We start from the raw sequence: 24,015 nt of genomic DNA on the forward strand, positions 1-24,015 counted from the left end.
GACACGTTGACCGGAGCAGACAGTAAAGTTGTCAGACTCTCCTGAGATGACGTTCATAAGAGCGCTTAAAGACATAGTGTTGATTAAAAAACATGTTAAGGCATGACTAACAGGATTGTTTCTGAAGCCAGTGGATAGAGTGGGAACCTGGGGGGAGAGAGAGATAGGGGCTGCCTGCTTCTGCACATGGGGCACACACACTTTCCGCTAGGCTACCAGCATCCCCAGATTCTTATTCTTTTAAGTGCGTTGAAGAAGCTGTTTCATATTTCTTACATTTACTACTTTGCTGACCAGCTCACAATGTTCAGGTCCCCTTCCACTTGCATCGCCGAACAAATCCATTAAGGTAGTTACAAGTGGCAGACAGCTCTTACTCAAACAACCATTACTCCCCTGACACACTTATTTACAATATTCATGAGTTATAATTAGTTGTCACACATGATGTTAGCAGTGTGCCGACGAGAGGCGGCCTTATCAACACAGCGCCACATTTCAGGAACGACCACATTTGCAGCCACCACTGCTCGCAAACTCTCTTTACTTCATTAGTGTGTCCCGCTCGCCAGCTCTCGCTTTTTTCTCTCTGCTCCTAGTAAAAATAGAATTCATTTTCGAGCACTGCCGACATCTCTGTGTAGTAAAAGTGATGAATTCTCTTTCCTGCTGCTAATTGTATTTTTTGCTGTTTTATTTGCCCATAAAAAAATCATGTTTTCCTCTTTCTCCCCTCCCCCCCTGAGATGCCTCAGGGCAAGATTTTCTTATTGTGTCTAAGGAGGGGCAAAATTGGGAGAAATGGGATGTCAAGCTGCGGTTTGGACGGGTAATTGATGGCAGGGGGAGTGCATTGTAGCTAGCCTTTCTAATAGATGGAAATGAACTCTCACATGAATCTGAGAATAAAAGCAAATAATAAACAGGCTCTGTGGCCTGGGGCTTATTCAAGCAGGAAAAATGGCTGTAATTTGTTGCCCAGAGAGGCAGACGACTGTTTAATTGTCTGGTGTTTCGTGCATCAGAGACAGTAATATAATTAACATGTTTGTCTTCTTGTTTCTTACATTTTACATTTAGTTTTCATCTATTAAATCTAATCTTTGTTCATTGACTGGATCTCCAGAGATATAGTGCAAACTAACTGTCTCTCTCAAAATGTCCTCGTCTCTATCACATTTATTATTGGTAGTAGTGTGTCAAAAGCAGAGTATTCCTGACAACAATGTGTTGAAAAGAAAGTATGTTTTATTGGGTTTATCAAACTTTCCATAAACCCAAGTTGAGACCGAAACAAGAACTTTGTGGAGCTGCTGCTTTTCAACGAAACATGAATAATTACGCGGCCAAAAAAACCCAACTCATCAGTAACTTTCAATGTTTGAAAATATGGTTGATTTTTGTACATCTCCTCTTTTTACCAAAATATTGTCTCTCATTTCATTCTTAACTAAAGATTGATCTTTGCACTGATCATTCTCCACCTTCCTTGCGCATGCAGGCTGCCATGTTGCAGACACTGAAGCTTCAGTGTTTAGCCAGCTCTGCATCGGCCCTGAAGCCGTTCTGCGTTCTAACCTCTCTCGGTTTTTCAAAAGCATCTCCGTTATATATCCTAGTTTCTGGTTGTTGAGTGTTTTAGAACAACCATTCTCTTACTTTTTGGCTTTTCCACTATTTCTATTGCATCAAAAACACAAAGACAAATTCATTGCATGGGTAGACATTTTTCCTGAATTGTCGTAAAGAGAAATATTTGAGTGAAAGTTACACACTAAATCCTTCGGACTCATTATACAGCTCTAATTCACCGAGATGATGGCAGAAGAACCACTCAGGATTCAGAGTACAGAGCAAAGGTATTTTGTGGGAGAGGATGCTAAAGGCAGGATTGGTATTCTCGCAGGCTGGTTGTGTGTGTGTGTGTGTGTGTGTGTGTGTGGCTTTGTTCCAGAGAGTGTGAAGAAGAAGAGATGGACAGAGAGGAGGTTGAGTGGGGGGCGGGGGGAGAGGGGGATATTGGGCACTTTCTGGTGAAGGTCAGCAGGTTAAGCCGTTGGGGATCCTTGGAGATGGGGCCCTGCCGAAAAGATGGTAATACCCGTAGCCATGATTCATCGCAAAGGCATCCATCACGCAGTGTGTGTACGTGTGTGTGTTTACAATGACGTCATCCCATCAGTACCCCGGGCTGTCAGGGGCTGACAGGCGGGGGCTGTGGAGGAGCAGTGTTTTCATTTCAGCAGGCAGAGTGATGGACTGCCCGTGAGGGGGCGGGGCTGCTCTTTGATTGGCAGGTGCCACGCTGCTCGCGATGCTCATGGGAAGTGGATTTAAAGTTTTTGTTGGCTGTGTCAATTCTGCACCAACAGCTTGACTCCTGCAGAACACATTAGCTACTTCTACTATTTCAAATGTGTCCGTGTCCTGTTTTCGGTGTCTGGAGCTGAAGTTTCATTTTAATCACAGTTTTCTTTATATAACTGTCCCCTGCTGCCGTCTCTCTCCCCGGTGCAGACCGAGGCAGGTTAATTGAAGGGAGCTGCTGTGGGAGATGGGGAGATGAGCTGTAACTATCAATATGAACCAGAGTCCATTTACAGCCGCTCAACAGGCAGCAGATGCTAAACATAGCTTTATATCACTGATGAATTTGTCCTCATTTTTGGGGCTCTCAACCATCTGTATGCTACAATTACATTTTCTATACTTGGACCAGTCTAGCTTACTGAAAGTCCTTCTTATAAATATTTTTACCTGAAAAATTTATGAAACGTCTAACTCTTAAAAAACAGTGCAACTGCTTTTATTTATTTTGCTTTTTATGCTTTTATTTCGAGACAGGACAGTGGCTAGAGTCAGAAACTGGGAAGAGAGAGAGAGTGAGAAAGGAGCCGCAGGTCAGATTCAAACCCAGACCAGCCTCTGTTCATGTGGCGCTCCTACTAGCGACGAGGCTACTGGTGGCCCATTTGCAAATACTTTGAAAATACTGAAGTCTGACACCCTATCCCTTCTCGTGAGCGATAGACTTGAACACTCGTTACTCGCAACGTTTGAGACTGATTTAGTAACAAATATACGCTGGGTTATCATTCTAAGTTGGTCTTAGCCACTATAGCAAAGCATTTCCTTATAGTTGTGCAAGCGAGAAAAGTGTGTGAATGACCCAGTCCTGAATAAAAATCTGCTTATAAAGCTGTTTGACACTCATATGAGAAACATTTACTTTTTATTGATGTTAGCGACCGTCGTGAACAAAGCAGGAGCCCTTTGTTTATTTTTTTCCTGCATGCACACATCGTTCTCCTGTTTTTAATTTTTCAACTTAAATGTACCACTCAGTTTATCGTAATTTCAGTGGGATTCATAACCAGTAAAAACTTCTCATGGGAGATTTAAGGTGACATTTACAGCTGATTTGGAAACTTTAGTCTGTCCTCAAATGTAAATCTCCTTTTGTCTTAGCTCTGGTTGGTCACCTGAATCTGTCAATTAAAAAAAAAGATGATTAACAATTCGTTCCACTTTCTTCATCAACTAGTTACTAAGTTAGTCCGTCTGTCATTGTGAGCTTGGCAGGGAGTGTTTGGAGAGTGATTAGGAGAGCCTTAACTCGTCTCAAACAATCAAACATGGAATCAAAAATGCGGCTTTCCTCCAATGTGTTTTGGCTGCACAAACCATTTTTTGCCAGCGTTGACAATCAAAAAACAATCACACACTCATGAATGTCTATGAATTTCAGCTTAGCGTAGAGGCAATAAAAGGAATCCCAGGACAATGTGCAGATGTTTGCAGACTCATTAGGATGTCACTAGAACTGCTCAGTCTGGTGCTTTCAGCCATTAGCTTAGAATTTATGCAGGAGCTAATCATCCAAAATCATAAACTTCCACTCCTTCCAGCACAATCACTGAGCCGAGCACTCTGTAAATTTAAACTCAACATTTTGTCCCCCTGAAAGGTTTCGGCAGTTTTTTTAAAGTTCTCATTAAATGCGCTTATTCTCTTTTATTTTCAGTAAAAAAAAATTCCTAAAGAGCTATATATTCTCTGCACCGAGGAACTTAAGAAAAAAAATTGTGATTAACTGAACACCATATTTTCCCAGTGCTGCGTCTTGGGGCTATACAGTGTTTAGTCACTTCTGCTGAGCTTTAATTAAAGCAAAACGAGGATGTAGAAAAGGCACCAAGGGATAAAGCTACAGGACAAATTCACTGCTTAAAAATGAAGGTAAATAAAGGTGTATACGATAAGACGAGCAACATTTTGAAGCAGCTTTGGCATTTGGGCCTGAACTTTACTGCTCTCCTAAGTCTTCCATTTGTTTCATGGACTACTGACCCAGTTTATTTTTGGCCTCAGTTTTTGGGTTCCTCTAAACGTTCAGTCACAACTTTGTCCCACTGGCCGATCAGTCCTGGTGCTTCACAACAAACCCTTCAAAGAGAGAAAAGAAGACCGTACAACAAAAAGGTAGAGAATCAGGTGGATTGATGTTGCATAAAGGCAGACTTTTTTTACTTTTCTTTTTTTAGATGTTTAGGCAACCCTCCTACTCGGGCAGTGACATCAGAGAGCAGGGGAGGAGATGGAGGAGGATGAGTAAAATGAGGCCAGTGACACACAACAGGGGGTCCTCTGGCACCCTGTGCAAGAACAGCTCATGCCAGGAGAGGGGACATCTCTCAAAGCTCTCAACAGGAGCCAGTGCTGCTCTGGTGGCCAAACAGCGTGTGTGAATGCGAATGCATGAGTGTGTTTGCAGTGCAGTCGTGCAGTGCTGCTGCCTGCATCCATAATTAAGCCCCAGACACAACCATCAACAGGAATATAATTGGCTAGTGGGAGTGAAAAGAGGGGGTGGGGGTGAGTGCTGCAAACTTTTGAGATAGAGAGAGAGAGAGAGAGAGAGAGAAAGAAGTAGAAGTTGGAGAGAAAGCCATTTACATGCTAATGCCGTCCTCAGCCCTTCAGCTGCCTTGTCGGGTACCTCGCCCGTCACCCACGAATGAGCTCTTGGCTGGCGAGCCGGTCGCCATGTTTACACAATAAACAAACAGCAATGAGGTTAAAGTCTTTTTCATGCATCTTTCTTGTGCATGCCTACAGTATTAGCAACAGTCAGTCGTTGCGTAACTGTTTTGTAGCGTCTGAAGGACTCAGCTGACTGCTTTTTCGGCCTCTTTTTCATCCCTGTTTTTTTTTTTCTTCTCTCCTTCTTCTTGTTTTTGTTTCCTAGGCGACAGAATGGGCACCGGACGAGGAAACCAGGAGGTCCTGTCAGAGCAAAGGCAAAACAGAGGTAACCCCGATCCCGCCCCCAATTACAACACTTCATGTGGGTGCTACCTCGCTCGCAGAGAGGCCATCTTGATATGTTCGGGCTGTTGTGGCGAAGGTCCTCATGGGAGGGCTCTGCACAGGACGGCTATTTCAGACACTTCAATCATGTTGTTTTTCCTGAAGTGGAGAAAGAGAGCAAAGGGGCGAAGAGGAAAATATATACAAAAAAAAGAGAGTAGGACAAGCGAGTCAGACTCACAGAAGGACTTCCTTTCAAGTATAACCAACACTGTTATCAGCTGTCGCACAAAAATGACTGCGGCATCGTTTTTGTATCTTCCACAAAACTTACAGAAAAAAGGTTGAAACCTAATAAGAAAATCAATCCCCTTTGAAACGTGTCACTGAAATTACCTCAGTTCAACACAAAGCGTCACCATTTACAACAAAAACAGATAATAGCTTAAAATGTCCCGTTAGCAATAAATCTACCTCCCATCTTGTGTAAGAAAAGATTTGACTCTTTTCTTTTTTTACTCAAAGAAATGTTTGATTTATTAAGGAGTCTCCGTCTACAGTATAGTCACAAATACGTCTGTATTGAGTTTCTTAAAATATACGTATTTTTGAACGATGGACTTAACAAGAGCAACAGCAGCAGACATTTATTTGCTCTGCTTTCTGGTTCCTGGCCAGTTTGATACTCGAGAACTTTTTGGTTTTAAGTCAAAATATATATTTGCCTTCATCATCAGCTGTACTCTGCTCTACTGTAACTTTAAGGGTTTTTTTTGTTCTCTGCAGATTGAATGTCAGAACTACATTAGAGTTCTGCTGGTGAACAAGACTGAGGTCATGACTTGTGGCACCAACGCTTTCCAACCACTTTGTACAACCCGAGAGGTACAGAAAACCATGTGTTTGCAATTTTAAAATAATCTAGCAAAAAAACCCAAAAACAAACAACGATAACTCCTTCCCTCTATCATCCCTGCAGGTGGGAAACATGAGCCGCACGATGGAGCGGGTGAACGGTGTGGCACGCTGCCCATACGACCCTCGTCACAACTCCACAGCGGTTGTGACGGAGAGCGGCGAGCTCTACGCTGCCACCGTCATCGACTTCTCCGGCCGTGACCCTGTCATTTACCGCAGCATGGGCGGGATGCCCCCTCTACGGACGGCGCAGTACAACTCCAAATGGCTCAATGGTACAGTACGCCAGCTGGATCTTCACCATGACACACTGATGAGCTCACACCCAGGTTTCTGATGACAAAGGAGGGCTCTGACCAACGCAGCTGAGCCTTCTTGAATACTCCACTAATTTAAAATGTAAAATATCTTTACCCATTAAGGAAGATTATTTTTCAATTAATTGGCAAACAGCACTTATGAGTCCCCAGAGTCCAAGTTAAAGTGTTTAATCTGCTTGATATTTGAGAATAGAGGCAAATCTTCCACCATCTTAAGATCAAACCAGCTCTTTAGAAACATTAATTCTCTGTGATAAATTATTACTAAATCGGTCCAGACGAGATTTAAAGCACAACGTTAAGTGATGTTTGCAGAAAAACAAAGGGATGCATAGTTTCCTTGGTTTGAGATGTAGCTTTGTTGAGTGTTTCACAGGGTCACTGTTTCATCGTAGGCGTGAGAAATCTAATATAACAGGATTAGTAATCTGATCGGGCCATAACTCTCACTGGATCCCCAAATAATCCGCTCAAGGTTAAATAGTGGGCTAAATTCTTGTGTCAAACAATCTCTGTTTCTTTTAAACATTTTCCTGAGCCCGCCCGGAGCAGCAGATGGGCGAAGTGTGCACTTTCGCTTCCAACACAATCGCCTCTTCTGTTCCCGCCAAGTTAGATCAATCTGACAGGAGTGTTTTCAAAAGGATTACAAAGACTGTTTGGATTTGGAGTTGTGTGTGGTACACACGGTACAGGTCAGGCATAGGAATTGATGGGATTTATAGAATGGCGGAGGACGTGAAATGCTGTCAATCCTGATGGTGTCGGTGTCAATAATCACTGTGCTGCTGACACCGGGTCTTTTCCTCTGAGCACTCACACACACACACACACACACACACACACAGCAGAAACGTATTCACACACATCCTGACTCCAGCAGAAATGTAGATGGACTCTCCGCGGTCTTGTAACTGCTTTTGATATGCAGAAAGGCTCGGATTTATGGATTCATGAAAGTAAAAAGGTAGGCACAGGGGGAGGAGTTATTTTTCAATATCTATTCTACGTGAAGTAAAAGTCAGATTCATTGTCTGCAGCATGGACGATGTTAGCGGACTGACAAAGCACTTTAGGACCTGGATGGGCGTAAATCTCTTATCTGTACGAATGAAGGTCAAATTCCTTGAGAATCATCTGGTTCTTTGAAACGATGGTTGTTCAGGCTATTTCATCACATTCATTACTTTCTCTGCCTACACGTATGACATACGTGGACAAAGTAAGAGAAACAACGTTTCTTGAGAATTGAAAAGGCAGAGGTCAAGAATCTGCAGCCTCACATGAAGTATGAAGACCAACTTTATAAACTTCATTGGACCTTGCGTTCTCCCTCCAGACGTTCATTGAACTTTTATTAAACATTAATTTGCCTTGTTGTGCAGTGACGACTAAATGGAGAGTTATGCATGTTTTGGTGTTGACATGCCAACAAAAGGAGTTTGAAAAATGTATGCCTGCAACAATTGAATGTTGTGCATCTCTCATATTCAGCTTTGACAGGTCCGCTATAATACAACTAAGATATGTTGTGATAAACTTGGACTGTGGAAAAGACAGACTGGAATGTTGAGGTAGGAAGCTCAACTTGAAGGAGTACTGGAGAGTGGACGGTGGGAGTGTGTGTGTGCGTGTGTGTGTGTGTGTGTGTGTGTGTGTGTGCGTGTGTGTGTGTGAAGGGATGAGGAAGATGAGGATGAGAGGAAAGCAGAGCAGATAGACTGAGGAGTCAGTGAGCGATGTAATTATTCCTCACGGCAGGAGAGGGTGAAATTACCACACACAGCATGCATCACACAACGCAGGTTGCTTATCTGTGTGTGTGTGTGTGTGTGTGTTTGTGTGTGTCTATATACAGTATACATGTACTTAGACTGTATGCATGCTGCACATGCTTCACTGTGTGTCAAAGTTAGGAGTGTAAAAGCAACACGCACCAAGACGAGGGAGTGCAGGAGGGAGAAAGATGAGTAGCAGAGCAGAGAGGGTCCTCATCAGCATAATCACAGCCGGCTGCACACACAGTCACACACACATGTTGCTGCAAACACACACACACACACACACACACACATATCCATGCCATCACAGACAAAGCCTGCGCTGCTCTGTAGCGTCTGTGAGAGTTATAGAGTTTTGTGCCCAGTGGATTCAGAGTGTGAATGAATTTCTCATTTCCAACTCTAAGCCTCTCCGGTTCAGGAGAAGTGGGGGGGGGGGGGTCTGGATCTAATCAATCTGTTGTCTTATTGGATTGGTGGCCTGCCAGGCGCCGGGCAACTGTGTACCATCATGTGTCTGAATGACACATGGAGCTGTACATTTCGCCTGTGAAACAATCTAAACAATTTCTCTGTGCTTCGCTCACTCCCACAAAGACTTCATAAATAACAACATATTTATCTACAGTATCTATTCGCTCTCATCCTCCTCGCTGCTTACATAGAAAGTGGATTTATTCTTTACAAGTCAGAAGAATTGAGTTAAAGTAGCCAATTCCTATTCCCTTTATAAAAACACACACAAACAGTTGATGTATCGACCTGTCTCAGAGTTTCATCTCAATCTTTTATGGAGCCTTTTTTTTCTGAGGCGTGTCGCTCTCAGTTGTAAAGGGTCTTCTCCTTGTTTGAAGTGTGTCTGATGAGAATTAGAAAAATTATGTTTCTGAGGTCATGTTTGGCCTCCTGAAGTACCTGCTTAAAGGGGGGGGGGGGCATCTAATGTTCAGGGCTTCTCTGTGTTGAAGTAACCTCTTGAATTGTGAGATTTGAGTGCGAATTGAGAGACAACAAAAAGTCAATGTCTACAGGTAGAGCTAAGTGCAAATAAAAAAAGAGGGAGGGTGCATTGATGACATGGTGGCTTGGGTTCCCCATGTGCAGGTGCTGTGGTCCTCAGAGTGGGCGGCCCGGGTTCAGGTCCAACCTTTGACTCCAGAGTGTGTTTCGTTATCTCTGTGCACTGCACGGTAAAAGAGCAGACACTGATGACGATTAGATTTTATTTCAATAACCCACGATCGCAAATAGCAAATCAGCCTCTGGGGGCTTCACACTCATCTTTCCTCAGGCTCTCGATTGAAAAGACTCAAATCTCCTCAAACAGCAGACAGACATGCAACAGATGGTGCTTGCAAAGAAGAAACAAACATCCCCAAAATTACAGTAATCCCTTCAGATCTGCCAATTCTCTCGTTCTTTTTTTGAGTATTTGACGAGGCTCAAGTGTCCCACTCTCGTCCAGCAGATAGAAATGCTGCCAACCTGCGCATTGACACCCTAAACCCTTTTTAAGGACACCTTTTAGGAAATAAATGAGACTAAACGTACAAAAGAGTCGTTGATAAAAAGCAAGCCACAGAGCCCAACCCATCCTCCATCCTTAATAGATCGTTTGTACATTCCTGCAGACTCTGTTTGTGTAAATATGAACTAGCCTTGCTCGTGTGTTTGATCTGAAGCATCATGTGATGTTAGCGATGGCAGCCTCACTCTTCCAGCTCCCGACCACCCTGCCAGCACGAACAATCTGTTTACCACTCAGCGGGATGCTGGGAAAAAAAAGAAGAAGAAGAAGAAAAAAAAAAAAAACTCTATTCGTCACATTTTTACACCCACGCTGCTCCAGTAATTTTATGCACAAATGTGTCAGCTCCACCTGCCCTCTGCCTGACACTCATACAGTATGCATAAACACATGTACGCAAACACAGAGAGACTCTGGAGAGAGTCTAGAGAACAGCTCAGGCATGCTGGACACACACGCATAACCATTTGAATACAGAACTGTTTCATGTAATAACACAATTAGCTCCTTGAAATGGCTCCGAAATGCTCCATGATTGTCGTCTCTTCAGTCTTGACAGTGACCCGACAGGCCTGACCCTGCTTGTTTGTTCTGCTGCGTGCCAATTAGCAACAATTAACCTTCTGATTAGGGACATACTGTACGATACAGCAAACAGCCAGTCGCACACATTAATATTACCTTTGGGTGTCCTACCTAATTACTATAATAATGATGTAACAATTAGACTAATTCATCTGCTGTTTGTTCTGTTTTCTGTCTTCAGATTTGAGCTTGTTAAACCTTTGATTATAAACCCGGATCGAGGATGCACTCATGAGAACACCACTTCATTAAAGAGCAAACCATTGACCATTATTTTAAGATTCAAAGCTCTTATATATCAAGCCGATTAAATGATTAAAGAGAATTTTTTTTAAAAACTACAAATATTCACAAAACAGCCAAAATAAAAGACAACAAATGAAGCGAACAAGAGACGAATGAACATCCAGGTGTAGAAAACAAAAAAGGGATCCACATACTCTCTCCTCCCAATACTTCCTGTCTCTCTTCAGCTGTAGATTTTTAAAAAAGTGCCCATAATAAGAGCTAAAAATCTAAACAAAAAATAAATAGAGACACAAAAGACAAAAAAAACTACCACAAAGATCTCAAACAAACACACATGAGGAACAAGAAAGTTACAAAAAGAGTTAAAAACGACAACCAGGAGACATAAAAAGATCAACAAGACACTGAGAGCGACTGAAAACAGACACATTACTTTTGTTGATAAATTGATGGAACATACCATCGGGAGTATGTTCATTGTCTTTTATTTTGAAATTGGATGCTCTGTGCCTTCCCTTGTCTGACGTCCTGTCTGGTGTATGACGATTAGTTCTGGTGCATGTTTGCAGTGGGCTGTGTCACGGAGCCGAGCAGAGTGGGCGCTGTGGGCACACTCTGGTGACGGCCCCCGGTGCGTGATGTGGAAACGGAAACATTGACTCGTGTGACGGGGAAAAGGTGCACTAGTGTGCAGCTCTTATAGACAGCCACGCTGATGAATCGCAGCGTGCATGGACTACGTGGCAGTCGGTGTTGTGGGACATTTAAATGTCAGGTTTCATGATGGCTGCCTTTAGAAACATGCAGAATAACTAGCATGTTTTTTACATTGGTCGCCCCTTTAAAATGAAATGTTTAGCGTTTGACATTTTTTCTTAAAGTGTTTCATCACAAGTTCCTTTAAGTCCAAAGCGCAGGTTGTTTTTCTAACATCGGTGCAGAATAGAATCAGGGGGATTGCTGTAGCCGAGTGGATTGCAGTTTTGTCTTTCTCCGCTCCATTTCAAATCTTATTCTCCTTTTAAGAGCCTCATGAGCCCCTGAGGCACATTCAGTCATGGCTGTTAACTGGTCATCTCCGCTCGCTGTGTGTGTGTGTGAGACTGTGTTTATAACGTCAGAATCTCTGCTGGGTTTTTTTTTTGTTTTGTTTATGGTCTGCAGGCATCTGCAAATTAAGGTTTATTCCTCTGTTTGTGTTTGTGTGCTGTTATGTGACCGTGTGTGTGTGTGTGTGTGTGTGTGTGTGCGTCAGTGTGTGTGTGCGTCAGCGTGTGTGCGTTATCACTTACAATAAATGGGTCCCGGAGGGAAGCAGAAGCGACAGCAGCAGAGGAGTATTTTCTCGGTGTTATCATTTCTCTTCACAAGTAGAACTCATCCTGAAGAAGAAACGCACAGCAGCAGCAGCACAAAACAAAACAAAAAAAACTTCTCTGTGATGAAATAACAGGAAGTTAAAACAGCATCAGGAGGAATTTAAAACTACAACTTAAATAGCATAAACTTTCCTTGAACATAGATATCTTAAGAAATCTACAAGGATCTGAGATGGACTAATGAAGCTTCATTGAGTGAAAGCTCTTTAAAACGGTCTCAGTATTTGAATCAAACCTTTAGCTTCAGGTTAAACCTTCCTTCAAAGAGATCACATACACATGTACCTGTGCTGTATTTCTGACCTCATCAACTGGCAACCCCTCATTAAGATATTAAAAGTACTTATGAAACCCTTAAAAAGGCAGAAGATCAATCAGCCTTTGTGCTGATGGAGGAAAAACAAGGACTTGTTTTCTCTGCACGCTCGCAGTAACTGTTCTGTGAGGAGTCGCGTGTTTACAAAGGACGACAGTAACGTCCCGTTTTCGTCCACTTTGTGTGATAACCGACCGAGCAAGGAGGGCCATTAATAATTGGCTGTGTCACCAGAGGTAATAAAAGCAGCATGGGCATCCTGTTGAACAGACGGAGCTCCATGGATTTACCATCAAAACATCACACCGATTTATTAGTAACCATTTTTTATCCTCCTCCTCCCCGTTCTTCTTCTCTCATTTACACGTTTGACATTGAGGCTCTTTCCCAGCACTCCTAAAGCAGCAAGGCAGGAGAATGTTCTGGCCTTTATTCTGATCAATGATAAGGAATAAAGAGGTCAAAGCTCCCACGTAGAAGATGAACGTTGCAAATATGTCTGTGTCCCTAGAGCTTGCATGTAATGATCCGTCTCTTCTTTCCCCCTGGCAGAGCCCCACTTCATCTCCGCCTACGACATCGGCCTCTTCACCTTCTTCTTCCTGAGGGAGAACGCAGTGGAGCACGACTGCGGGAAGACGGTGTATTCCCGTGTGGCGAGGGTCTGCAAGAACGACATCGGCGGTCGATTTCTCCTGGAGGACACTTGGACCACTTTCATGAAAGCGAGGCTCAACTGCTCCCGCTCCGGAGAGATCCCCTTCTACTACAACGAGCTGCAGAGCACCTTCTACCTGCCCGAGCAAGACCTCATCTACGGCATCTTCACCACCAACGTGTGAGTGGGCAGACCTGCATGCGCAATCACACGTTCTCAAGATCACATGGGAATTCATATAGTTAATCTTGAAATGCACAACATGCCGACCTTTCTGAATCCTTCTGTCCCACATTTTTAGTTTCTCCTAACAAGTTGGCCAAATAGTTGTATATATATTCAGAGGTAGGCGGTAATGACGTACAAAGATGTTCTGTGAAACATCGGGGAGAGGATCGTTTGCATACATCAACATTGTAATAAGGGAATCCATCAAACTGATTAAAAACCGAAGCACAAGGCTTCAAACTCTTTTCTTTTTACAGTACGTATGAGCCGTATTTACTCGCTTAAGAATTACTTGAGAACATTTTGTTGTCGGTGTTCTTAAGGTCAGGTCAAGTTTTATTTTATCCAAAGTAACTATTTGTTAAACAGTGCTGCACAGCTTGAGAAGAAATGCCCTCGCGCCTCCCTGCGAGTCTTCTCTCTGAGAGTTGGGGAGTAGATGTTGATTAAAATTCTGCATAACAAAAGGATCTGTTCCTGGTATTCAAGCCTGAGTCAGATTCCTCTGCGGTTTATCAAATCTGCAAGAGAACCAATGCACACCAAGAGATGAATAAAAACCTGACAAAAGTATCACTGAAAATATATTAAAGCTGTAACCTTAATAATTATGACTTCTGAGCAGTAATCTATTAAACACAAAAGTACCTTATTTTTATTTAAAACCCTGGAAATCCACAAAGCGTGCTTTTTATGGGAGCCTAATTCTGCCAGTACCAGATAAAGGAGTCCTCATGATGGGAAAAAAACAACGACTGAGGATAGAAATTCATACTTCTGACATTAACGGAAAAAAAAATCAAATGATAAAACCTTACAGGTGAGAAAAATGAATTGAAACGGTGGGACTGAAGGGGTTAAAGGGCTCAATTTATTAGAGCTCCAAACTCACAATCATGACTTAAAGAAGTCCAGTGAAAAAGATTGAAGTATTTAAAGTTGTATTCAAATCAAGAGATGAGAAGTGATAAATAGGAGAAGAAAACTCGACAGCTGCTCATCGTGAGTCTGCTCGAGGTTTCTGCCTCTGAAAGGACGTCTTTCTTCCTACATGTTGCTGAGTGCTCATGACGGATTCGTGTTGGGTTTTTGGAGATAATATAACAACGAGTCTTTAATCTCTTGCGCCATAACATGGACTTCCAAACATTCGATCTGCAGAGTCACTCTGCGCCTTTAAGAAAAAGCTAAAGACCCCCCGGCTCTTTCATAAACACCTACGACCTTCATGATGAAGGTGATTTTGTTTGATAATGGTTTTGTCTGCTAAATGAATTTTTGAATTGTAAAAAAAAAATGTGATTGATTGAAAAAAGGTTTTGATAATCAGATTAGTATGAAACATTTGTATCTCCAGTTGTTCACTTTGTGTTCATACCTGCTGTTGTAAGCCATGTGTCTCTTTAACTGTTGAAAATAGGAAAACTCTGGAGTTTTCATTTCCTAAGCATGAATAACAGAAACCTGATATTGAATCCAATTTATCTGCGTTATCTCAGTTTCAGTAAAATATAGCGGTGGGAATACTTAGAAAAAAGGTTTTAACTTCCCTGACATTTATCATTTTAATTAGATCAGTGTGTGTGTGTGTGTGTGTGTTTGTGAGTGTGTGGACGTGTGAGTGTTAGTGTGTATATGTTTGTGTGGGTGGAGATGAAACGACTTCGGGGAGCTTTTCCTCTCTTTGCCTCTGGCTGTATTCAAAGTGAAACAGACTCCACACAAATGTAAATACAGACCAACCTTCATCTCGACGTCACACAGGAGCCTTTTAGCATCTGTAGCAGTTTTCATTTTATAGCAAGTAAAAACAATTGTAATGGTATCATTATCAGTACATTGCTCCTCAACATTGCCCTTCTGTTGAATGTAAAAAGGAGGAACAACGCAACAAAAAAAACAAGCCGTGCTGCCTTTTCAACTCCGACAAGAATATTAATGGAGAGAACTGTGACAAACACTTCAACTTCTTTTCATTCAGTCCTCATCACTTTTTAAGTACGCAGACACTTCCCACCTTTACGGAAAGAGAGACAATTTCCCAGAGTTTGCAGCCTCCCCGTTGCTGCTAATGATCCGTGTGGATGCGTGCAGCTCTCAGCCGCGCTGGAGGTGCAGACCGGCTCGCACTCCCTCTGGTGTTTGATTGCTCCAGGTGGGAGCGTAACACACTTCATGTGCAGTGCGGAGCTCTTGTTGAGCTTTTTATTATGGTTTAGAAAAGTGTAAATGCATCCCGTTTTTTGGGGGTTTTTTTTCCCTGTCTTCTTAAAGGACAGCAGCATGAGTCACTCAGCTCTGTCCAACTCTTTAATCCAGAACAAGATTCCAGGAAAGATAGAGCTGTGCATAATTACGCCGCAGATTGCTCTGGAAATCTTTCGAAAATATTCATAGTCTCCGAAGGATTAAGGCTGATTATTTTTGGTGACTTCTTGACATTTTATCTCAACTCACCATCAGGCCCAAACATTCCCCTTTTATATCTCTTAAACCTCAGATGAAAGGCAAAAAAAAAAAAACAATCTGTGAGATGTACATTCACCCCAATCATTTTTATACCACATAGTTCGATGACCCTTGCAGCCTCAAGCATCCATCAGCAAAGCACTGGATTGGGAACTTGGTTCACTTTGGGGAAATATAAACGTGCTGTCTTTCAGAGAGCTGTAATGAGGAGATCAATAACAGTGGAGTTAGGACGGACTGAATCCAAGGCTAAATTCTCCTTTTTATTTCAGATCTCTGCAAAGACAGTAAGGACTTTGGGGTTAACATAAGAGCTGCAGGCCCCTTTGTTCTTTCACATAGCTGTTTCTTAAATCATCCATTTTTTTGTTGAGGCACGATCTCTGCCTCTCACTTTATCAGATATTAAAAAAAACCTCTCTCTACCTGGCTAGACAGTACGAGAGGAATGCGAAATGAAAAGCCAGCTCAAAGAAATATACTGATAATACTCACTCAGGGAATAAACAGTAGACTTCATGTGCTGCTGAATTCTGCAAAAACAGTTTCCACTGTCAATGGAATTGAGATATATTGCAAATATCAAGATGGATTTTTGTTGATCCTCCTGAGAAAAAGCTTCATTGCAGTGTCATTTTTCAGCCTTTGTAATCTACAAAGTCAAATCTGGTATCGTCAGATCTGCAAAATGTTCTGCAAAGTGTCTTTATGGATTGAATTCTGAGCATATGGCGCGTTTTTGTGTGGGCAGGAGGGTGGTTAAAATCTGACCCACACGTCATCTCTCTCTCTCTCTCTCTCTCTCTCTCTCTGGTATCGTCAGACCTGCGACAGGTGTCTATAAAGCATCTTCATGGACTGAATTGGGAGAATATGGCATGTTTTTGTGTGGGCATCAGTCTATGCTTGTGTACATAGGCAGAAATAGTGTTTGGTATTCAGATGTATTCAGTGCTCTGTCAGGGGAGAGGCTGAATCCAGCCTCTCACCTTCTGCTCTCTCACCTGCTAAGCTGCACCACCACATGGCTGCTTTCCACGTGCCTGCAGCCATCTTTAGCGATAGATGGGGGGTGGGGGGGGAGTGAGGAATGGTTAAAGAGACGAAGACGGGGGAAAGCCAGGGGGAAAAAGAGAGAAAAAGGCGGGAGAGGAAATGAAAAGCGGTAATGAGAAAAATCAGCACGCTCCAAGCTTTTGTCGTCGTCGCTCTTTGTCTCCTCCTTCCCTGCCCTTCCTTCTCCGAAGGCAACTCGTCGGCCGTCCCTCCAAAACTGCCTCCCTCGCCGGGGCTGGATATGTTAATGCAATCACCACAAACACTGTCTCCATCTGTCTGGCCTAAATTGAACAGGCTCACAGCTGCTCCCTGGAGTTTGGAGCTGTAAAACAGAGCAGCAAGAGTTGGAACAGAGTACTTACCGTCTCAGTCGGCCTTCGATCTGGTCGAGGTCTCGGTGCAAAATGAGCTCCTCTCTCTCTGTAGATGTATCCTATGATGCTCTGCGACTGCCTAGGATGACATCTCATGTCTTATATTCACCCTAGCAAACTACTAATTAAACCAAATCTTAAATTAAAAGTTTGTGGTCATCAATTTAGCAGAAATGGTTCCAGATTGTCGGACGTGAGGAATGCTGTTTTCTGTGATTAAAAACATCAAGAATAAAGAGTTTGAGTTTTAGCTGGGTATTAAACCCAATCCAAAAGCAATCTGAAGATGTGACATTACCGCTCAGACACTGATGAGCATCTCTAAATATTTTTCAATACTTTACTGGCTGAAAGATTTAAGATTAAAAACAGAAATTCAGAGTGAAGAACAGACACAAATCTCTTCAGTTTTTGTCCCTACTCGGGTCTGAACTATACTGTACTCCTCCTACTCTCCAAATACACCTACACTTCCACTTAGTCAACTGAAAGGGAAAACACTCAAAAGTTGTATATTTTTTACTTACTAGAAAAAGTAAGAACCAAAGTAGTTCAGGATATTGTTGATAAAATTGCACAAACACATCGGCAACATTCTGCACCTTATTGTGTTTGTGCTCTCTCTCTTCAGTTTGTTGAAACTTTTGAGTAAAGTGTGGGTTCTGTTTTCGATACCAAAGAACATTAAAATAAGTTAGAAGTGTCAAAAGTTTTGGTTTTATCCAAATCTGCACGTTGATGGTGAAATGAAAAACAACTTTAAGAAAGTATTCATTAATCAGGAAACATTTTACCGGGGCATCTGCCAAAGAAATGTGAGATCCATGGTTTTGGTCTTTTGCGTCTGAACAACAAAGTCTCAACAACTGTCAAATGTTAAATATGACCTCCTAACACTGAGTTTGTTTGAAACTGCTCTGCGTTAAAGCACAACAACAAAAAAGCAAGCGAACATAAAGGTTGCTTTTACCGTCACTGAAGAGCTCAGGAGCAACAAAAGATACTACGTGTCTGATTTCAGAAGCTTAACGGGACCTTTTCTGAAAAAACAAAATGAGTTAATCAATCATTTAAATATGAACAATCGATCCGCACAAAGAGGAGGAGAGGTGAATTTTACAAGTGCAGCTGTGGAAGACGGTTTTAGCATTCCATCTGAATGAAGGCACTCAAGATCTCTGAGCACGGCCAGGTCTTTTAATTAACTGAGCGCTCTTATTGGCAGAGTCCCTGTGTCGTGGTCCAGAGCGGCACAGATTCTCCCACTCAAGGTGTCAGCACTGCTGTTGCTAATTATGAGCATCCTTATCTGTTTCTGGGAGCCTTCTGTGACCCCGCCTCTTCAACAGTTCTTAGAGGGTCACATAGCTGAGAGTGAGGGGGCGGGATAAGGACCAGTGCAAAAACAAATGGCCCACTTATGGATAATGAGTGACTTTTTTTTGTGTGTTTATTATCTGAGAGGAACAACTGCTAAATAACTGCACCTTCCTCCTTCTGAAGCGTGAGGACTTTCTGCTTTTTCTCTAATCAAAGCTTCGAGGCAGCTGTCCAGGAGTCATGTCATGCTAGGAGAACTGACTGCATGCTTTGAGTTGTCCAGTGTGTACAGTTTGTAGAGGTTGGGGGTTCGATCCCAAGCTCCTGCAGCAACACATCCAATGTGTCCTTTGGCAAGGCACTCAAACCTGAAATGTTCCTGCTGCTTCATTAGCTGCGTATGCATGTGTGTGAATGGGATCAATTAATACTGATGGTCACTTTACATAGTGCCATCTGTGTGTTAGTGGACACAAATAAGTAGGTGTGACAGTGTAAAAGTCTTTTGAGTAGTCAGAAGATTAGAAAAGCGCTTTACATGCTCAATTCCGTTTACAATTGAAGATTTAGAAGACATTTTAACACGTGCATAAAAACATAGTATAAGTCAGAAACAAGTGTAAAGTGCACAAACATTGACATCTCAACACATCTGTTCAAGCTCTGCTGGACGAGAGAGCAACAATTAGACCTTACGTTTTCTAATTCCACTCACAAGTTTTAAAGCTGTTCCATCACATTACCGTATAAACAACTCTGATGGAAAATACGGAGCCTTAAGTCATCTTACTGGGGAAAAAAACACAACCCTGATCTCATCATATTACTTTGATCATGATGAAAAACATTACTTGTTTGTTTTTTTTTCTCCTCAGAGGAAAAATGTTCACTTTCATGTCAAATGAAAATGAAGTAAGAGAGGTGATATTGCTCATTAAGGACTGGCTATGGTAAAAAAAAAAGCATAAAATAAATTACCAAGAGAAATAGACTTACTGCAACATGGTGTCAGGCTGAAATGCTAAATAAACACAAGCTTTTGCTGTAAAAAGCTTCATAGTGACTGAAGTTGGGTTTGACATTCATGAAAAACAACACTGATTATGTGCTAGCTGACATGTGCTAAGAACACCTCTGAGGGCTCTCCTAAAGCCTGTGGAAAATATGTGACTGACTGGAAGTGAGGTCAGAGCTGACATGGATGATAAATGATATGCTGGGCAGCAGCGTGAAGAGAGAGCCTCATACCTGCATAATATTTCTCATTTTACTCAACGCTCTCTTCCCGTCATATCGGCTTACTGACATCGTCTCTACCTTGAAATGAACTTCTGTCCCCGAGTAGAATTCTGGGACTGATCTGAACACAGTCTGACAGGTTTTTGCTTCTTTTGCATCCGCGTTTTATTTATCATTCCTTTCACGGTAATTTTTTAAACTGCACCCACTTTTTGGCATTCTGTTTGGGTTCCCTCACTTCGGTTCAGTTTGCATTTGATTAGAAATACTTGAGAAATACGTCAAATTAAGTTCAAATTCCAAAAGCACCAAAGCAAAACCATCCCCCCCCGAATGTTTCTTAAAAATGGCATGAATGTGGAGCTCTTTTATAAAATCTGAAATCCAACACATGGATATCTATTCTACCTGAAGTGCTGCTCTCTTGCTCAGTGTAGGTGTTGCTGACTCGGCCTGCTACTACTGATAGTGACTGTTTGGGGCCAAAGCTGTTGCATTTGCTGGCGTATTGTTGTGCGGTATAAAAATATGTATGGATAATCTTGGCAGCCCTGGTTCAATCTGTGGTCCCTGCAGTCATGCAGCTCTGCTGAGTGGGCCCTTTTCCTTTTTCTGCTGTGCTGCAGGTATTCACTGAGGGTGAAACATTGGCCTTAATGTCGTTTGAGCTGTTCCTTTTTTTTCCACTGAAAATGAGGTTAGGCACAGAAGCTGAAAAGCAGTTAGCGGCAAGGTTGGTCATTTTCTCCAGATCCAATCTTTTTTAAGATTTTGGTTAAAATTGTCTTCAGTCCTGAAAGAAATTAATAATTTTTGTGCTTTGAAAAAGGAACAAAGAAAATCTGTCATATGTAGAAATTTTAAGCCTGTAAAAACTTTGACCAGTGTCTGCCATGAGGTGCCAATCTGATGAACCAATCACACGCCTCCCTGTCTCCCTGCTCGTTCTTTACCCCTTGCGAACACTCGCTCACACTCACAGCGCGTCACTGATGACGGAGTTTATACTGTGAGTTTGTCTTTGCCTGTTCATTGTAAAATAGTCATGTCTCTTTTTTTCTTACCTGTATTATGATGAAAGTTTAGTGTTTATTCAGCGCTGACTGAGACATGAGACGACGTCGTTTCTATGCACTATTGATGAGCAGAGGTCCGCTTCTGGAGCAGTGGCGCTCGTGCACCTGAAGTGAGGAGCGTGGCTTTTGAGGGAAGGCGTATAAAGATAAGGTTATTGAAAAAGATATCATATCAGACATTAATGTTTAGCAGACAGACTCACGGGTGTGCTGATGTGTCCTGGCTGTAGCTCAGACAGAGACAAACATCCAGGCAGCGTGAGGAGTTTATTACATGTTCTCACGTGTCTGGGCTGATCTAGCAGCTCGGGTGAAAAACTGTCCTGACGTCTGCAGTGATGCATCCTGGGTATCAAACCTGCTTAAAGAATGAGGGATGTCTTTTTTTTTTTTTTTACTGTCGATAGATCCTGAGAGACGACAGAAACCGTCAAAGCAGAATGAAATAGTATTTGACTTTAGTTGTAGTAAACAAAATATGAGGAGGAACTGTTGGACTGTATGATAAGATGAACGACACACCTCAGCCTCCTCCTGTTGTACCAAGATGAAGCCAAGTTCCTCCACAGTGAGCGCTGACATGTTGCATATCTGCAGCAGATACCACCTTTCGCTAACGACAAAAACACGTTCAACTCACCATAAAAACTGCAAAGATCCGTCAGATCAGTGCAGTAGAAGAAGAGATTCTTGTGTCGGGTTGAAGCAGACACAATGGTTAGGATAGTTCAATGAATCCTCTCCTCTCGCTGTTACTTCCCTATGATGTTCTTAGTGATTTAAATAATGTCACAGAAAATCAAAACGCGCCCAAAAATGACAATTAAAGAGTTTGAAGAGATGAAAAACCAAACCAAACAAATCTATCACAGAATCTCCTCAGCCTTTGGACTTTGACTACAGAAGTATTTCATTACTTAGCCAAATGTAATGTGTCATTACATAAAAAACACAATGTTCTAATATAAAGCTGCACTCGTGAGTAAGCAGTACCTGCTCATCTGCTTCTTGGTAGCATACTGTATATATAAGGAAATGAAAAATAAAATATATAAAAGCTTGAACAGATTAGCTCACAGCACAAGAGAGAAAAACAAAGGTAAGATTGCACATATGAGTTATGTGAAACAAGACAGATAATCAAGAAGTATTTTAAAGGACAAACAGTGGCAGGATCAGGCTGTTGGGATAAGATGACTCACTCGAAGAAACAGCCTCACTCATAATAAAAGTGATCATCATAGCAGTGGGCCTCAGAGAGCAGAGGCAACAACATGGCAGATGTCAAACGGCTTCCCTTCACTTTCCCGGGCTTTTAAGCTGACTCAAGACATATGTGCTGCTTCCATTAGTGGGATGGCCTGTATTCCTCCCAGTACGCTGTTCCTCCTGGCGTCATGTGCAGCAACACGCTGTCAGAATAGACCTCAAATAATCTATAAGGCTTTTATGCGAGTTGTCACTGCAGGAAAGCCACAAACCCACAGTTCTACTTCCTGCAATGTCGAAGTGTGTTAAACTGTTGTGGCTGCTGCTCTCGTACTGCAGCTCGTTTGCCTGTGGTTTCCTACTGGTTGGGATTTGGTTACTGCTGGTTCACCACAGCACTCCCTCTCTGATTTACACACTCTCGCTCTGTCGTTCTTTTCTCCACTGGAGCCATTGAAAAGGAGAAAGGAAAAAAAAAAAAGACGAAAAGTTCCCTTTTGCTGAAGTCCAGGGGGCTGTTCTCCTCTGCGTCCTGTGAGTCAGTCAGCGGGCCGCTTGCTTGGTCTCCCTCGCTGTGTTACATGAACTCATTTGGAGCTGTGGAGCTCAATGCCTCCCCGTGGTCATGACAGAACTCATGCGTTTTCTCGAAATCCTGAACTGGAGAAAGCTCTGAAATGATTAGAAATGTCTTTCAAATATTTTAAGGGTAAAAGTCGGTGTTTTGATTACAAATCTTTGGCGCATACTGCTCGGCTCAGGGATCAACTTTGCAGTGAACGTTTTTTACTTTGATGCAGGTAAAGATAAAGCTTAGATGAAATGAGAAGTAGATTGCACAGTAAAGGGCTGCATGGTCATGCAGAGCCTCACACAGAGAATGTTCCTGGTTCAAATCCCAGTTGGACGGGCCTCTCTGTGTGGAGTTTGCATGTCCTTAACGTGCATGCTTGAGTTCTCTCCGGGTTCCTCCCACAGTCCAAAGACATGCTCGTTAGGTTAATGAGGTCTCTGTGTGGCTGCTTGTCTGTCTTTAAATGTCAGCCCTGTGATTGACAGGTGAACAGTCCAGTGTGTATCGCCCAGTGACAGCTGGGATCAGCTCCAGTCCTCCACGACCCCAAACGGGAAAACTGATATAGATCACGGATGGATGGTTGCAGAGTAAGGTCCGGAAGGAGCAACAACCTCATATAAGAAAACCACCTTCTGTTTCAAAAGCTCTCCATTGATTTGTGACTTTTAATGAATTCATGCAGAACAAAACCTGCAAGAAGCCAAACCAGCAGGAATGCTTGTGGTGTAGCTCTCCTCCAAGTGAAAGCAGTTAGAGGGAGAAAGAAAGTGCAGGTGCAGTGCACAACTTATTCTGTGTCTTCATGGCGAAACCTCAATTCCTATTTGCAAAGCATGATGGGATATGTGATGCCAGAAACTCTACAAAAAAAAAAGATAAATTGCCCAAAGAAATACACAAAAACAAGGGTTTAATCCATGAACACAAGATGTTTGTTTTTCATTTTTGACAACATGACAAAGGCCGAGAACGTCAAAGAGTTGCGTATGTACCCAGAACATGTACAGATTATTTCTTTGGGTTAAAATTGATCAATTGGTTATTTTTCTGATCAGATTTGCTGAACACTTTTTAAATCACATTTAAGACACTTTGATACCACTCACAAATGTGCACCTAATGTCGTATTGGACTCACGGCTTTCACTCTCTATGTCCTTAGTTTAAAACTAGTTTTTTTTTACCCTGCCAACAATTCCCTGTATTTTTGTATCTCGATGCCAAATTTCTCTGAACTTGCATTTCTCCATCTGCTCCCCCTTTTATCTTCTATTAGGTGTGTAAATGCATTCATCTACGCTGTTGTTAGTGTTCCATAAATATCATGAATTATCAAGTAATAGAAATTTTTTTAATATTATTTTTTTTAGTTTAAAATGCTGATAAAAAACAGTGCCATCTCAGGTTTGAGACCTCTCACA

The 24,015-nt window shown here is 42.3% G+C and overlaps 1 protein-coding gene across 5 annotated transcripts in view; it reads left to right on the forward strand.

Annotated features, from left to right (window-relative positions):
* sema5ba (sema domain, seven thrombospondin repeats (type 1 and type 1-like), transmembrane domain (TM) and short cytoplasmic domain, (semaphorin) 5Ba) overlaps positions 1–24,015 on the forward strand; it is a 159,023-nt gene that overhangs the window by 102,706 nt on the left and 32,302 nt on the right. For all 5 annotated transcript variants that reach the window (XM_079356814.1, XM_079356815.1, XM_079356812.1 and 2 more), the window contains 4 exons: positions 5,249–5,311; positions 6,097–6,195; positions 6,290–6,503; positions 12,939–13,224. In XM_079356814.1, the coding sequence (XP_079212940.1) occupies positions 5,249–5,311; positions 6,097–6,195; positions 6,290–6,503; positions 12,939–13,224 (662 nt within the window). The remainder of the gene's footprint in view (positions 1–5,248; positions 5,312–6,096; positions 6,196–6,289; positions 6,504–12,938; positions 13,225–24,015) is intronic.

The sequence above is a fragment of the Symphodus melops genome, assembly GCF_947650265.1.
Source record: "Symphodus melops genome assembly, chromosome: 12".
In the NCBI taxonomy this organism is placed as follows: domain Eukaryota; kingdom Metazoa; phylum Chordata; class Actinopteri; order Labriformes; family Labridae; genus Symphodus; species Symphodus melops.